This window comes from Amblyomma mixtum, chromosome 7 (assembly GCF_055824585.1).
Source record: "Amblyomma mixtum isolate Tamu chromosome 7, ASM5582458v1, whole genome shotgun sequence".
In the NCBI taxonomy this organism is placed as follows: Eukaryota; Metazoa; Arthropoda; class Arachnida; order Ixodida; family Ixodidae; genus Amblyomma; species Amblyomma mixtum.
The window spans coordinates 109271946-109288197 of NC_143018.1; the positions used below are offsets into that span (position 1 = coordinate 109271946).

A 16252-nucleotide genomic window follows, 5' to 3' on the forward strand; every position below is an offset into this window, starting at 1 on the left:
AAGATGTGTTGCGTGTGCGGTCCAGCTCATACAGGCGTCAAAAATTACACCGAGTGATTTGAAGGTGTCCACGATTTCTATTTTATGATTCCCAAGTTGAAGATCATCGTTTAAGTTAATTTTCACGTTTTTAGGCCTGAAGAAAACAGCTTTAGATTTATTGGTATTAATAGACAACCCATTTTGAACGGACCACGCATGCAAAGTTTTAAGAACAGCATTACCGCGATTTAATAACTGATCTGTTGAGGAGCCCGTTAAGAAAATACTGGTGTCATCTGCGTACAGAATGAATTTAACGTTACTGTCAATGTTTACGAGATCATTTATGTATACGTTAAAGAGAAAAGGACCTAAAAGGCTGCCCTGAGGCACGCCACTGTTTATAGCCTGAAGAGTGGATCCATGTCCATCACAGAAAACAGCCTGTTTTCGATCAGTGAGGTATGACCGTAGAAGATGGAGACACATTCCTCGAACACCATACATTTCTAGTTTAGCAAGCAAAATAGTGTGGTTAAGAAAGTCAAAAGCCTTACTGAAATCAACAAAGATACCGAGAGTTAGACATTTACGTTCAAAATTTTGCAAGATAAATTCTTTTTGTGAGAGGAGAGCAGATTCGGTAGAGCGTCCTTTTCGAAACCCGAACTGTGAATCTGTTAGCAAGCTGTGTTTAGTAAAAAAGCTATCCATTCTTTTTAGAATAATCTTCTCATATACCTTCGAAAAAACCGTAAGTACGGAAATCGGGCGGTAATTGGTTAATACGGCTTTATTACCTCCTTTAAAGATAACTGTTACTTTGGCATTTTTCATTTCATTAGGAAAAATAGAGCATGAAAGGGACTGATTAAAAATGGGAGCTAGATACGGGGCTATTAGGTCTGCAACAAACTTCAGCGGTTTTATTTGCAGCCCATCATAATCCACACAGCGTGTTGATTTCAGATTCATTAATACTGAGAACACTTCTTCCGAATCCGTTTGATAAAAGACTAGTGATTCATTAGGCATATTCCTAATTGTACTAGTGGCAGGTTTTACATCTCCGGTTGGCTTAAAGGCAGTAAAAAAACAGTTAAATTTCTCTGCAAGAGAGGCCCCGGATAAAAGCTCATTTTCGACAAATAGTTCACCTAGTGTTTTGTTATGTTTTTTGTGGACAAAAGCTTCATTCAAAACTTTCCATAGCTGTCGGGGATTGTGCTTGTTATTACTAACTAAGCGCTGCTGGTAAGCGTGCTTAGCGCTCCTTAGCTCACTTGTTAGATTATTACGATATTTTTTGAATGAAACTAAATAAGCAGGATCCTTAGTGAGCATAAAACGCTTGAAAAGCTTACTTTTGCGGTTCATCATTTTCATGTGAAGGGGGTTACCCATGGTTTTCGGATCTTAGATTTTTTAGTTTTTGTCTTCCATGGAAAGCAGCGTGTGTAGTGTACTTTTAATTTATTAAGAAAGTGCTTATAGCAATCGTCCGGCTGAGAGTAATTGAAAATCGAGCTCCAGTCTTCAGAAAGTATTGACAGCCTAAAACGGTTAAGGGATTCTTCATTAATGCACTGGTAAGTAAAGACGTTATGTTCACAATTGACAGCAGGTGTTTGGGCAACAACAGAAGCAAATACAGCGCAGTGATCACTAATATCCGAAACTATAGTTCCAGCACAATTGATATACGAAGCGATGTCAACAATCAAAAGATCAAGTGTTCTCGAAGAAGTAGCTGTAAATCTGGTAGGATGGTTATTAAATTCAAAAATCCATTGGACCAGACAGCTTCTAAAAAGGCACTGCTGTTACGACTATTATCTCCAATGTTAAGATTAAAGTCGCCACCAATAAGCGTAGATCTTTCCCGAGAGCAAAAGTCAAGAAAGGCATCAAAAAACTCAATAAAGGTATCAGTGCAACCTGACGGGGGCCTATATACCACTCAGACAATACTGTCAGCAATTTTGACTGTAAGTATCTCAAAATCATCCTTCATAAGAGAAAACTCGGGTAGTAGGTCTGCTTTAAGACCGCTTTTGACGTAAATGGCTACACCGCCACCACGCGTGCTTCGGTTCAAATAGAAAAGAGAATAATCAGGAAGGTTTATAAAATCAATTTCATGCACCGCGCACGTTTCTGTGAACAACAGCACATCAAAGCTATGTTGAAGGTGTGCTAAGAGATAGGGCAAGTGGTCGGCCTTGTTTCTTATCGAGCGAATATTTAGGTGTAAAGCTGAAAAGCTGTTTTCTATTGCTAAGGTGCTCTTAACTTCGTGCGGTAGGAGAAGCTCGTGGTACTGCATAATGTGTAAAAAGCTTAAGACAGCTGAGCGAGGTCCGCTTCAGATCGGACAACGACGACTGAATCACCTTGCTTCTTTCTGATAAGGATCCTGCCGTTTGCGTGCCAAACAAACGCATAACCATAACCATGCTTGACATACTGGACTCGCCCGATGCACTCCCGCCTCGCCAAGTGGAGCCGATATGGGTGCCTGCGCACTCCGGGAATCCCGAAAACGAGGCCGCCAACCTTTTAGCCCTAGGTTCTTTAAACCGGGCTCAGGTGGCTTCGGATCGGGGATTCACGAAGGAGCGCATGCACACATTCAGTGAGCTGACTCAGGCATACAGGGCCTCATGCCAGCTCTACCCACGGCCCACCCCTCCCTATATTACAAACACGTAACACTCTGGCGCAGACTACAGACACCCACTCTCCCCTCTGCCCTTAACCTAACCCACTATCATCCATCCTTGCGCCCTATGCCCAGAACCCTTCGCCTGTTCCCTCCACCTCATTCCACTCTGCCCGGCGGACCCTCCCCCACGGGACCTAGAGAACCTCAAGACCTGGGAGACCCTGCTGCGCTCGGAGGACCTGGCCGTCATACCATCGCCACCGGCCGTGCTGCCAGTGTTATGGACCTTAGGAACATCAACACTTGAGTGCAGTGGGGTCGTGCGGGAACCGTGGGGCGAGCCCCGAATTCCTGTTGAAATAAAGTTATTCTCTCTCTTATAAATATACCATGGACAGTACCATGGGTTATGGAAAGGCTTCAATTCTTTGAAGAGGAGTTTATTGGACTCATTATTCATTCAAAGGGACCGTAGTCCCTCACAAAGACAAAAACAACAACGCAGCGACTGGTGTCGCTCGATACAAACAATGAAACAAGTCGCCGTTCACACATAGGAGGCTACCACCACATTGCACTGGTTATGAAGCAATCAGCCTCTCAAATGCGCTTTGAATAAGGCCGTACAAGACACTACAATATTCACAAGGTGGCCGATTGAAGGTTACGCAGTTATATTCCCCCATTTATTGGCATGCGCATTCTGCCTGAACAGTTGCTTTGATTTATGCAAATTCCTCAAACGCTTAATACAAAGCCTTGAAAAGTATGCACCACCGCCGAGAAAGACCGAAATTTAGGTTTATTATTCCTTGGTGCAACTGCAAACCGTCGGTGGAAGCATTGCATAGAGAGGAAAGGCACACAATTCTCTCACAGGGCGCTTCCTGATCCGCGTGTGCACATTGGCTTCCAGGCGATCTTTATCGCCATAATGACTCAGCGCTTAGTGCGTTCGGTTACTGAGCCAGAGTACCCGGGTTCGAACCCGGCCGCGGCGGCCGCGTTTGGATGAAGGCGATACTTAAAATGCGCTCGTGTGCTGTGCAATGGCAATGCATGTTAAAGATCCCCATGGATGGTTGGAAAACTTTATTAAACAAGCGAGGTTAAACCGCTCAAGGTCTCAGGACCACCGCACAGCCCTCACATTACGCGCATGTGTCCAGGCCACGCAGGGCCATGGCACTGGCACCCCGGTTGCCACAGCAAAGTTGCGTGTACGGGTCCTGCGACGCAAGGAGGGCCTCCCATTCCTCCCTTGTCCCAATGGCGGGTTGTCCCTGCAGGGGAGGATCGGCAGGGCAGCCGAAGAGGATGTGGTCCAGGGTGGCGTGCGCTTCTCCGCAGAGAGTGCACTCTGGGGAAACGGGCCGGAAGTAGGATAGAAGCTGAGGGGTAGGAAGGGTTCGGGTCTGTAGTCGCCTCCGGAGGATTTGTGGGGAGTGGGATAGGTGAAGGTGGGGAGGGGGGTAGAGTCGACGGGCAAGGCGTGCTTGTTGGGTGAGTTCTGAGAACGTGTGTGACCGCTCCCTCGAGGAATCCCGGCTGGGGTCGCATTTGCGCGCCAAATAAGTCCTCGGGCTACGTTATCGGCGGACCCATTTCCGGGATTGCCAGAGTGAGCCAGCACCCACACGAGTTCGATACGCCTATTAGAATTTAGGGTGCATATTCTCAATATCTGCCACGCGGGGTGATGGACGTGTCCGCAGGCGAACTTAAAGGGGTGGAGACAACAAATTTTGAGGCTATAAAAAGCCTGCTATGGGATTCCTCTGTACGCAAGGGCACTCACAGCCAGGTGTTGTACACTGATTGTAAAACATTTTATTCGCCGGAAAGAGCTTGGTAAGAGGTCGCGTTAAGTGGTCGGGAGTAAGCAGCCCTCGACGACTTTGTCAGCCCACTCCACCGCCAAAACTTGCGTTCTGGGGTTATAACTAGCCAGCACGGTCTCTCACCGCTCGAGAGAAGGAGCGGTAACTAAATCACCCGGAGGTGGCTCTATCTTGCAGTCCCACAGGATGTGATCGTAGGTGGCTCGTTGGCCGCAGTGTTTACAGTTTGGGTTGTAAAGATCTGGATAAATGTGCGCGAGGAGTGATGGGGTGCGTATCGATCTCGTGTGTAGACGACGCCACGTAACGTCTTGTTCTTTAGTGAGGCTTTTTTCCGGAGGGGGGGGGGGGGAATTCTCCTCTCTAGTTTAAAATGATTGGTGAGATCATGATATGTGATCATGGAGTCCTTCGTGAAATTCAGGGAGCCAGACTCATCCACTGCCCGGTCGACGAAACTTCGGGCTTTATTGTGGGCTGCCTCGATCCCCGGATTCCCCGAATGGGCTGGGACCCATATCAATTCGGAATAATTTGGTGAGAATTTGGTTGCGTTAAGGATTCTAAGGGAGGTGTTTTGTAATTCGCCCTTTTGCGAAATTATTGATACCCGTTTTGGAATCGATGTGGATGATGCTCTCTTGGGTATGCGCTAGGGCGAGGGCTAAGCCGCCTCTTCTGCCGTTTCAGAGGATTTCATTTTTATTGTCGCCGAGACGATGCGGTCACCATTCTCGTTCACAGCCACAATTGCAAAGGCATTGGTATGTTTGTATTCTGCCGTATCTACATAAAGTGTTCCAGCGCACTGTCCGTATTTATTATGTAAGGCTTTGGCTCGTGCTTGTCTTCTACCCTCATGGTGTAAGGGGTGCATGTTTTTGGGGAGTGGTTTGATTAGTAGGGCCGTCCTATAGTCGTGGGGTAAGTCTACTTTAGCATCGTTATTCGTAGGTTGAAATTTAATTCCGAGCCTGGTAAGAATACTCCTGCCAGTTCTGGAACTGGCTAATCTCGCTGCTTGAGCCATTAAATGGGCTTCTTTCAGTTCATTGTAGGTGTTATGAATTACTAACCTCATAAGCCTTTCGGTTGAGGCATTTAGTGGGAGTCCTAACGCAGCCTTATAGGCCTGCCGTATCATGCTATCCAATTTGTCCTTTTCTGCTTTCGAAAATTTGAGATAAGGGGTGGCATAGAGTATCCTGTTTAGCGCAAAGGCCTGCACTAGTCGGCATAAATCTGGTTAAGGTTTAGTTTGGTTTATTGGGTTTAACGTCCCAAAGCGACTAAAGCTATGAGAGACGCCGTAGTGGAGGGCTCCGGAAATTTCGACCACCTGGGGTTCTTTAACGTGCACTGGCATCGCACAGTACACGGGCCTCTAGAATTTCTCCTCCAAAGAAATTCTAGCTGCCGCGGCCGGGATCGAACCCGCGTCTTTCGGGTCAGCAGCCGAGCACCATAACCACTGAGCCACCGCGGCGGCCCGGCATAAATCTCTTTCCCTCACCCCTTCTCTGCGATTAGCTATGCGGCGGATTAATCGCGCCGTCGCTTCTACCGTGCGTTTTAGCATAGAGAGTATGTCAGTATTCTTTCCATTTGTTTGTAAATACAACCCCAGTATTCTCATGGTTTGTACCTCTTTGACAGATCGTCCATTAACATATACGTTTATTTGCGGGTGGGAAGTCGTGGTACGCCTACCTCTTTGCTTACGACGGATCGCGAAGAGTTCAGATTTTTGCTCAGAACAAGTGAGGCCGGATTCCCATGCGCATGCCTCAATGATGTCCACTGCTGCTTGGAGTATGTCTTCTATGTAGCCTTCGCATCCTTTGGTTACCCAAAGTGTGATGTCATCTGCATAGAACGTGTGATGTAGGTCTGGTATTTGTGCCAGTTTGGCGGGAATTTTTATGAGGGAGAGAAAAAAAAGGAAAGGGGACAGGACGGAGCCCTGTGGCGTTCCTTTACTTCCTAGTGTGATTGGGGCAGACTCTATTGTTCCGACCGTTATCACTGCTGTTCTGTTAGTGAGGAAGGATCGGATGTAGTTGTACATCCTTTCTGCGGGGTTGATTTCTGACAAGTTTGTCAAAATGGCTTAGTGGGTGACGTTGTCGAAAGCTTTAATAAGGTCTAAACCCAATATTGCTTTCGTTCCTGTTCCCTCGTCAGCTTGAATTATGTCCTTGTTAAGCTGCAAGAGTATGTCCTGGGTAGATAGTTGGGCTCTGAATCCTAACATTGTTTCAGGTAGGAGGTTGTCCTCCGCATAGTTTTGGAGCCTGTTGAGGATGACATGCTCCATGAGTTTGCCTAGGCATGATGTTAATAAAATTGGGCATAGATTCTCAGTGCTGAGTTTCTTACCCGCTTTAGGAATAAAAGTGATTTTCGCGTGTTTCCACTCTTGTGGTATGTTGCCTGCATGCCAGTATTTTTTCATAAGGTCTGTAACCGCCGCGATACACGTTGCGTCTAAGTTCCTGAGAGTCTTATTTGTTACTTTGTCTGGTCCTGCCGCAGATGTTGTCCGCAGTTTTCCAATTGCGTACCAGACCTCTGCGTCTGTGACGTCTGCCTCTAAATTTGGATTAGGAGTCCCCCGGTAGTCTGGTTGTGTGGTACCATCATCCGTGTTTAGATAACGTTCTGCTATCTCTTTGATTAGGTCTTCAATTGTACCCTCATATTTATGTACGAGTCTGTACAGTTGACTCTGTTGCACGGGACGTGTTTGTTCTGGGTCGAGCAGGTGCTGAGAAGATGCCATGTCTTCTTATTTCCTAGCTGTCCGTTGACGCTTTCATATATTTGGTTCCATTGTTGTGTTTGGTGTTGTACACAACAAACGTTTAAAAAATATTTGAATTCGGTTCCAAAGATTACATAAATGCTCAATCTCACGATCTAGACCCATCGCTAGCGCGATCAACGCTGACGTCACTACGCTGGTAGAGTAAACAACGTTTTAGTGACGTCGTACCAAAATACAGTGACGAACGATGAGCAGGGCGCAGCCATAGCCGCCGCCATGAGGCACGAGTGACGAGCCACGTGAGCGCAGTTGACGCACCAGCGAGCCGCATTTGCTGCGAACCGCCACTCGATCGGTTAGTTTTTGTCAACGTATTGCCGAACTCATGCTTACTGGCATTTTGCAAAGTGCTTCGCATCCTCATGCGAACCCGCGAAGGCGATATTAGCGTGCGATCGTGCGATCAAAAAGAAAAAAACTCGATGTCCTCATTGAAATCTGATTCTTCAAAATCCGAGCTGCTGGGACTAGCCATGCCGTTGTTTGTTTCCATGCGTTGGTCAGCACGTGTGTGAAAAAGCAGACGATGCAGCAGTAGGTGCTTCACAACTTTGTGGGCCCACGTGACCAGGCAAAGTAGTTGAGCATCCTAGATAGTGACGTCACTCTCCACCTCTGCGTTCAGGAACCGAAACCGAAGATCGTTCCCTAAAAATACGATATTAAATTATTCACTGTGAATATATGAATCTTCCAGTGTGTATCATGCTTTCTGCAGCAATGAGAAATGTTTGAAATATAACGCGCAACCACAAATTTGGTGTTTCACTCCTTTAAGAATGGTTGTTTTGGAATCGCTAACTATATAAGCCACATCCGTGGTAAAGGGGGGGGGGGTATATGAAGTGGGTGAGTGGGGGGGCTGCTGGATGGTAAGCCACAGCCACTGAATGGTCTCGGCCACACGTGGCGTCGACCCAGTGCACATCCTCTGAAGTGAGATATTATCTATGGAGCGCTTTAACTCGCGCGACTCGGCGGGATTGATGGTACTCAAGGTGGTAATTCTAAGGAAGAGGTTTGAGGATAAGCGCGGCGTGCCTGGCGCGAGGGAGAGTAAGTCTGTAGCGTGTGCGGCTATGCGAATTCCCAGAGAATTCAGTATATATCCCAAGATACCTAAATTATTCAGGCGCCCTCCTTTAAGGCACCAACTTCTTCCTTTATTTCACTCTCACCTTTCTCCCTTCTCTTATACGTGGTTCGAGTGTCCACCGAGATGAGAAAGTTACCGCTCCTTCTCCTGAAATTGTTTTGTTGTCTAATGGCGCGTACCCACTTTGGGTGATTCGTCAAGCGAAAAGTCAAGCCCGCCTGCTCATGAACGCACAGAGGCTCACCATTGTTCTGTCACGGGTGCGCGCACAGCCGGGCGGCCACAGGAGCGCTTCGAGACTGTCCGGGATGATTCCCAGCGCCCTGTAGGCCGCGAGCATCTCGCGACGCGGCACTGCAGAAGCGGCACAGCGAAGGAGCATGTGCTCCAATGTCTCCACTGCGCCGCAGTCAGCGCACGCGTCGCTCGGGGATGGTTGCCGCTGGCCCGCTGCGGCGAGCGAGCAGTTTGCGCTCAGCACGCAGCCGCCAGTGAACACAAGCAGATGGTCGCGCAGTTGCTCGTAGAGCGAGAGACCGAAACTGAATACCGAAATCCGGCTAAGAGCTACCGCTGCCTTGTCACGTGAGGGCCTATTTCCCATGATGCTTTCCATTATATTTTTTATGACTAGGCTTCAAGATTGTGACGTCGTGCTCCCTCCTAGTTTTTAAGCATGAAATGCTTTTAGCCCCCGTTGTCGGCAGTGTGGTGACGTCACGCCGAGACCGCGAGCCATCATCCGGGCACTGAAATCCACTCATCCGGGCACTGAAATCCACTCATCCGGGCACTGAATTCCAGTCATCCGGGCTCTGAAACGAGAACATCCGGGCACCGTACGAGACTTAACGAGATTTAACGAGACTCTCTAAGCCCTCCTACGCGACCGGCATGCAAGCGCCGGTTGGTCTCCAAAGGAGTCACAAAAAATAACTGCTGCCAGTGCCTTCTCAATGTTTAGCAAGATATCAGTAGCTGTGCGTTTGATAATGCACGGAATTATAACTTCCGATTTCTAATAACGCGTGCAAAAAGCACATAAATGCCACGATACACTTCGTTGTCATACGTGATCTCTTAGGGGCTTCGCGCATCGAAGCAAAGCCGCACACGGGCCCGGGGGAGACGCGCTGCGTTCAAAGGGCAAGGCATCGCGCCGAACGGGTGGTGGCGTTCCTCCCTTCCATTACGGTGTGGTTCGGGTGTCTACCGAGATGGCAGAGAATTACTGCGCCATTTCCTTTCCTCGAAAAACCTTGCGTTCAAATGGCAAGGCATCGCGCTGAACGGGTGGTGGCGTTCCTCCCTTCCTTGACGGTGCGGTTCGGGTGTCCACCGAGATGACATTAGGCCCGTAAACATTTCATGCTTACTCTACTCTCGGTTACGGGAGAGGCAGAGCATTTTTAAGCATGAAATGCTTTTAGCTCCCGTTGTCGGCAGTGTGGTGACGTCACGCCGAGACCGAGAGCCATCATCCGGGCACTGAATTCCAGTCATCCGGGCACTGAATTCCAGTCATCCGGGCACTGAAATCCACTCATCCGGGCACTGAAATCCACTCATCCGGGCACTGAAATCCACTCATCCGGGCACTGAATTCCAGTCATCCGGGCACTGAAATCCACTCATCCGGGCACTGAAATCCACTCATCCGGGCACTGAAATCCACTCATCCGGGCACTGAATTCCAGTCATCCGGGCTCTGAAACGAGAACATCCGGGCACCGTACGAGACTTAACGAGATTTAACGAGACTCTCTAAGCCCTCCTACGCGACCGGCATGCAAGCGCCGGTTGGTCTCCAAACGAGACAAAAAATAACTGCTGCCAGTGCCTTCTCAATGTTTATCAAGATATCAGTGGAGCTGTGGGTTTGATAATGCACGGAATTATAATTTCCGATTTCTAATAACGCGTGCAGAAAAAGCACATAAATGCCACGTTACACTTCGTTGTCATATGTGATCCGGGGGAGAAGCGCTGCGTTCAAAGGGCAAGGCATCGCGCCGAACGGGTGGTGGCGTTCCTCCCTTCCTTTACGATGCGGTTCGGGTGTCCACCGAGATGGCAGAGAATTACTGCGCCATTTCCTTTCCTCAAAAAACCTTGCGTTCAAATGGCAAGGCATCGCGCTGAACGGGTGGTGGCGTTCCTCCCTTCCTGTACGGTGCGGTTCGGGTGTCCACCGAGATGACAGTAGGCCCGTAAACATTTCATGCTTACTCTACTCTCGTTCACGGGAGAGGCAGAGATTTTTTCTTCCTCCATGATGGCGCATACCCCGCAGTGGGCACGCGCCATTATTTTCTTGAGGCTGCTAGTGTTGCTGCTATGCCATCCACGAGTGGAATATTTTTATTGAGGGAGCAAACATCCATGGTCATCACAAGGACTCCTGTACTGGGGCGCTCAAGTTTGTAATCTCCTGAAGGAAATGATAGTGTCTTTGATGTAAGAAGGAAAACTGAGTAAGATGTCCTTGATGAGAAAATTAATACAACTTGATGTTCTCTCACTGCCCCATCGCTGAACACTACTGGACTGCTAGGATGGTTAGCTTTATGTATTTAAAGAAGATAAAACTAGCTTGCAACTGGATAGCTCAGCAACACTGATTTTAGCACTACCTTGGTTATTCTACAGTCCTGAGCAAGTTTAGCGACAATGTCCTCCATTTCTGTACTAGTTTACGTGTGCGCACATTCGGAAGCTTTCTGTAAAACCCAGTATCATCAAGTTGGCAGTGGCTCTCCTAACTATTCCAATTTGTTTAGAATTACTATAGCCCCACCCTTGTTAGCCGGCTTATTAGGATATCTTTGCACAACCTTGCATACTTTGTTGTAAAGATTGTTGTTGCCCGGCTGTTGTTTTCCGAATGCCTTGACTATATCCTTCTGCACCGCAGATACGTACATATCAAGGTGTCTGTCGCAGTGTTCATTTGGTGCCCACAAGTTATCTGAATCGGTGGTTTGTTGCTGGTGTGCTCCTGGAAATGCTCCCTAAGGCGGAGGCTTCATGCGCAATTGTCCGGAGCCTGAAAGAGTTAGGTGCGAGCACCTCTTGTGAGAAATTCACCACGTTTGTGTGCCCACAGCATCCTAAGAAACCTGAGCACTAGTGTCACTCTCTGGTGCAGAGAGAACGGTCTCACGGTCGGCAGCTACCAACCTAATATTAGCGCTTCATGTGGGCCATTTGGTTTCCGTGTATCTGTTTGAGGCAAATGGAACTTTGTTGCCTTCTAGCCTTTTGCTCTTCTCTTTGGGTACTTCATCCCAGCTTTTTGCCTCGAAGTCTTTTGACTTCACTTAGTTCAGCAGGTAATAGGTCCAGCTGACATCTCTGCACTTCCTCAATAGCTCTGCTAAGTTCAGCCACTGTGTGTTTGTTATGGTTGACGACAGTTTCTGTGATCTTTATCGATGCCTTTAATAGTATTTTATCCTACTTCTTTTCTTTTTCATTAAAATGGGCATGAAAATAGTACAGTTGAGACAAAAACCTTTTGGAACAACACCTTACGACAGGTAGGACACTAAGTGAGAGGAATGAAGGAATGAAGCCCAATTCTTAAGCATTTATCAATAGTTTTCCTCATTGACAGCCACGTCTGGAACCATATCTGCTCTCCGCGGGCCATACCAGCTGCTCTGTCCAGGCTCACGTATGTGCCCCCCCCCCCCCCCCCCCACACCCAATGCACATAGGTGCACCCGCCTCGCCGCATACCCACTGCACCTACGTGCTCCAGCGATGCCAGTGGAGGAACATTGGGTGACGTTGGTGGGGCCTCGTCCCAAGAGCAGAGCCTTGGCCCTCTGCTCCGTGATATAAGCGGGGTCAGCTGCCAGTGATAGAGCATGTAACTCAGCTCTGCTTTGAAGTGTTGGGCCAGCAGTCCAACGCCCTCAGAACTGGCGTGGAGTCCGTCTGCAGTGAGTCACACAGGCAACGATGTAAATCCGTAATCGATGTCTTGCACACTGGGGCTTATTTCTTTGCCCCTGCAGAGATATGAAATCTGGTCTTGATATTGAACACTTGGTTGTTGAACCGGCGATTTGGGGCATGGGGAAGAGGAAGATTGATGCCGATCTTGATTTCTGGTCGGTTCTGGTGAATCTCTTGTGTGCCAGTCCTTCAGGAATGAAGACGACCCATTTCTAGCGATGTCAACAGTCTCAAAATGTAGGATTGGTGTATTTACACTCACAGGGATGTGCTCCAGCAGCGTGGGGATGTCGGTGTATGTGGCGCCACTGTAAGGGATGAAGTTGGGGCCTTCGCATCACTTGGAGTGAAGAGGCTGTAGATATACTTAGTAGGTCAAATGTTTAAAGGAATCCCCCAAGGTGGAGTAGATCTGTAATAAGTGAATAATTACTCATTGACATCCACCCGAGCACAGTCATACGGCTACCAAGGAAAGCTATATGGCTTTCTCAAAAACTTCGTAGTTACAGAAAAATTCGTCCTGGTGTGGGGTTCGAACCCAGGACTACTGCGTCACCGAAGCAGTCGCTCTACCAGTTGACCTAACCAGGACGGCAAGCTTATGGTAGGGAAAGAGCAAATGCATCAATAACAAGTGGGAACAGTATTGGTAGAGGGAATCACCGATTATTCATGTGCAGGCAAACAGCAACGCTGGCTCAAGGCCCGTGCTCTAATTTCAAACATTCTATTTCTGAAAACGAATTGCGACAGAAGTATTGTAGTGTACATGCTCAAGCATGGCGAGTGACAAATGCAGTACGCTGGGCAGACAGAGAATTCCTTCCGAATCAGATGTACCAAAGTCAACCTGGGCGCTTGGAGGCAAGCATCAACACAGCAAGGCTTGAGAATCAACAGACAAGGCAGAATAGCTATATGGGAGATCTTATGTGCGGAGAACTAAGCCTATGTGACACTACAATGAAGAGAACAACGCTTCATTAAGTGCTTTGGAACAACATATCATAAAGAGAGCAACACAGAAACCGTAATGATCCATAGAATCAAAGCAAAATGCAACAAATGGAGGGCTTTTCCAGATCTTTGTAAAAAGAAGATTCCTTCGAAGCTTAAGCGCCAAATCTATGAAACAGTGTTGACGCCAGCAATGTTGCATGGAACTGAAGAGGAAGGCCAGTGTGCCAAAAACAAAAGGTGCAGACATGTGAATGCTGACAACAACTTGATACGAAGGGCCATCAAAGCCACAGATGAAAGAAAAACCAAGCAAGGAAGGCTGCAATGGATTGATCATGCAATTAGAAAGGAGATCAAATACATTCAAAAGTGGTAAATCTTGAAGAATGTGGGAAGAGGTGGCAAGACGATGTGGACGAAGATGTGTGAAGAAGCTCAGGAGGGAATGGGTCAATGACAGGTTGGAGTAAAGAGGAAAGGTAAGGCTAGCAAAAAGGATGAGGAAAATAAGCAAAGAAACAAATACAATGTCAAGGGTACAGATTGCAAAGTGTTTATTCACGGTAATGAAAGCACAGGCTACAAAGGCAGACATCCAAGTGCCCATGGAGGTAGTACGCAAAACTGAAAAGTGCCAAGCATAGATACACATTGGTAAGGCATGAATAAATGACAACGACCTAGACCTGCTTGAATGGAACAATGCACTGTCGCCTTCGTCGCTGCCTACGTGCCTGTGCTTGTCATAAACGATGAGTGCTTACACTTTGTTTTATACATAGCAGATAACACTGCAGAGGCTGCAAAAGTGGCGAGTCCCTGAAACCATATTTCTCCACCCCGTATAATTCGTCCTCCTCGAAGCCTTGGTGGGGTGTGGATGGAGGAAGTGTGATTCATCCTGTCAGACACATATCTGACCGCTAAACTCGTTCTCACTTCTCGCAGTTTCAAAGAGTTGAAGGAAGAAAATGTGGCAAGAGGTAAAACGAAGTCGGAGAGTGCCATTCACAGCACTTAAAGGTGCACTGAAGAGGAATCTGAACTCATCTTTTTGCCGCGCGAACTCGATCTACACGTCCCGAGCATTCTTAGAAACTTGGTTTCATTGCCCTGTGTGGCCGATTTCCGTAATTAAATCAAATTAACGCCCGGCTCCCGCCTTTTTTTTTTTTAATTCTGCCTCGTACGGTGGGCGGAGTCGACCAACACGGGGAGTGCCTTTCACCCAGTCCCGTGGCGGCTTGCCGCTCTGTCATCGGCGGAGTAATACGTAGTAGTCCGTTGAAGCAAATAGTCTGCGCGTATTTTTATTTCTGTGGGCTTATTTTGCGGTTATATTATCTGAAAATGAAACTATTTATTCACGGAAACCTAAAAAACAAAATGAAGCGAAAGCAAAGCCTCCACGGGACTGGCTGCAAGGCACTCCCCGCGTTGGTCGGCTCCGCCCACCGTACGAGGCAGAATTAAAAAAAAAGGCGGCAGCTGGGCGTTAATTCGATTTAATTAGGGAAATCGGCCACACAGGGCAGTAAGTCGCAGTTTCTAAGAATGCTAGGAACGTGTAGATCGAGTTCCCGCGGCAAAAAGACGAGTTCACATTCCTCTTCAGTGCACCTTTAAAGTCTGTTGCAACAAAGCATGCTTGAGTTCAGTTTGGTTATAGAACGAACTGTTTTCTGGGCGCGGACTTAGCCTGCAGGCGCGCTAGTGTTGGCAGCATTGCCTGCTATGTATGAAATGAAGTACAGTGATGCGCAACGTGACTAAATGGACCCATCTGCTGCTGGCATGTCTCCTACTTGAGTGGACTCTGGAGATAGCGAGGTACTGCCACAGGAGCCAAGGCTCCTTGGGCTCCTCGGGTGACCACTGGCCATGTGGTCTACGAGCTCGTAGTTGCCCGCACAGACATGAGAACACAAAGGGCATGCAATAGGCTCATGGCTTAGCATGTGACGAGCTAGTGATGTGCTGTTAAGGGCCACAAACGAGCACGAGTCGCACTTGTGGAACCTCCCCTCCGTGTGCCTTCTGACGTGTGTATTTAGTGAGTGCTTATGGGCAGACTGATAGGGACAAAAGGTGCACTTGTACGGCTTCTCCCCAGTGTGGACGCGCAAATGATCCCGACAGCTCGACAGCACCGCGAACGCCGCAGGGCACTCGCTGCACTTGAAGGGCTTCTCCCCAGTGTGAGTTCTAAAGTGTCTCCTCACTTTCTCCGACTTATTCGAGGTGTACGGACAGAAGTTACAGCCGAACAATCGCCGCCTCGATTCACAGTTGCGCCGCCGCTTGGGCTTGGGGGCATCCTCCTCTGCAGACAAGGAACAGAGCTTTTTCTGCGCCGCCCGTGCTTTGTCATGCTTGGCAGCATCCTTCTCTGAGCTTGACAGAGAACTCGCTGAACGGTCATCAGACAAGGAACGCAGCTTTTTCTGCGCTGCCGGTGCTTTGTCATGCTTGGCAGCATTCTTCGCCGAGCTCAACAGAGAACTCGCTGAACGGTCGTCAGGGCAGCATTCCGCATCTACGACTGCAATATAAACCAGAATTGAAAACAAGAAACGCTTCTTGATTCATTCAAGCAGACATTGTTTGATCGCACTTGTATCATATATTCAGCGTCACTCAATGATGCCAGTCATCATAAGCGATTGGCTAAAATCTCTGCCGGAAGCAATGATGTGCAAACTACCATGCTCTGTAAGATGTTTCCAATAAAGAAACACCTTTCTGGAGCAGTTTTTGCACTTTCGGACAGATTTTCTATACTTGTAAGCAATCCCTGAGGGCCATCCTTTTTGCAGCCTTGAAAGAGGGGCCAACTAACCAATGACGTGGAAAGGAAAAAAGCCCCTTCACACATTATGCTACCTTAGGTATTTGGCCTTGTAGTGTGAGCACAT

At 48.0% G+C, this 16252-nt stretch overlaps 1 protein-coding gene across 7 annotated transcripts in view; it reads right to left on the minus strand.

Annotated features, from left to right (window-relative positions):
- The window catches only part of LOC149337173 (uncharacterized), a 168560-nt gene that overhangs the window by 69117 nt on the left and 83191 nt on the right, over positions 1–16252 (minus strand). For 6 of the 7 annotated variants that reach the window (XM_089553363.1, XM_089553359.1, XM_089553366.1 and 3 more), the window contains one exon: positions 14856–15879. The exons of the other annotated variant lie outside the window; for it this stretch is intronic. In XM_089553363.1, the coding sequence (XP_089409489.1) occupies positions 15107–15879 (773 nt within the window). In that variant the 3' untranslated portion in view covers positions 14856–15106. Of the gene's footprint in view, positions 1–14855; positions 15880–16252 lie in introns of those variants that run through there. 7 annotated transcript variants of the gene reach the window in all.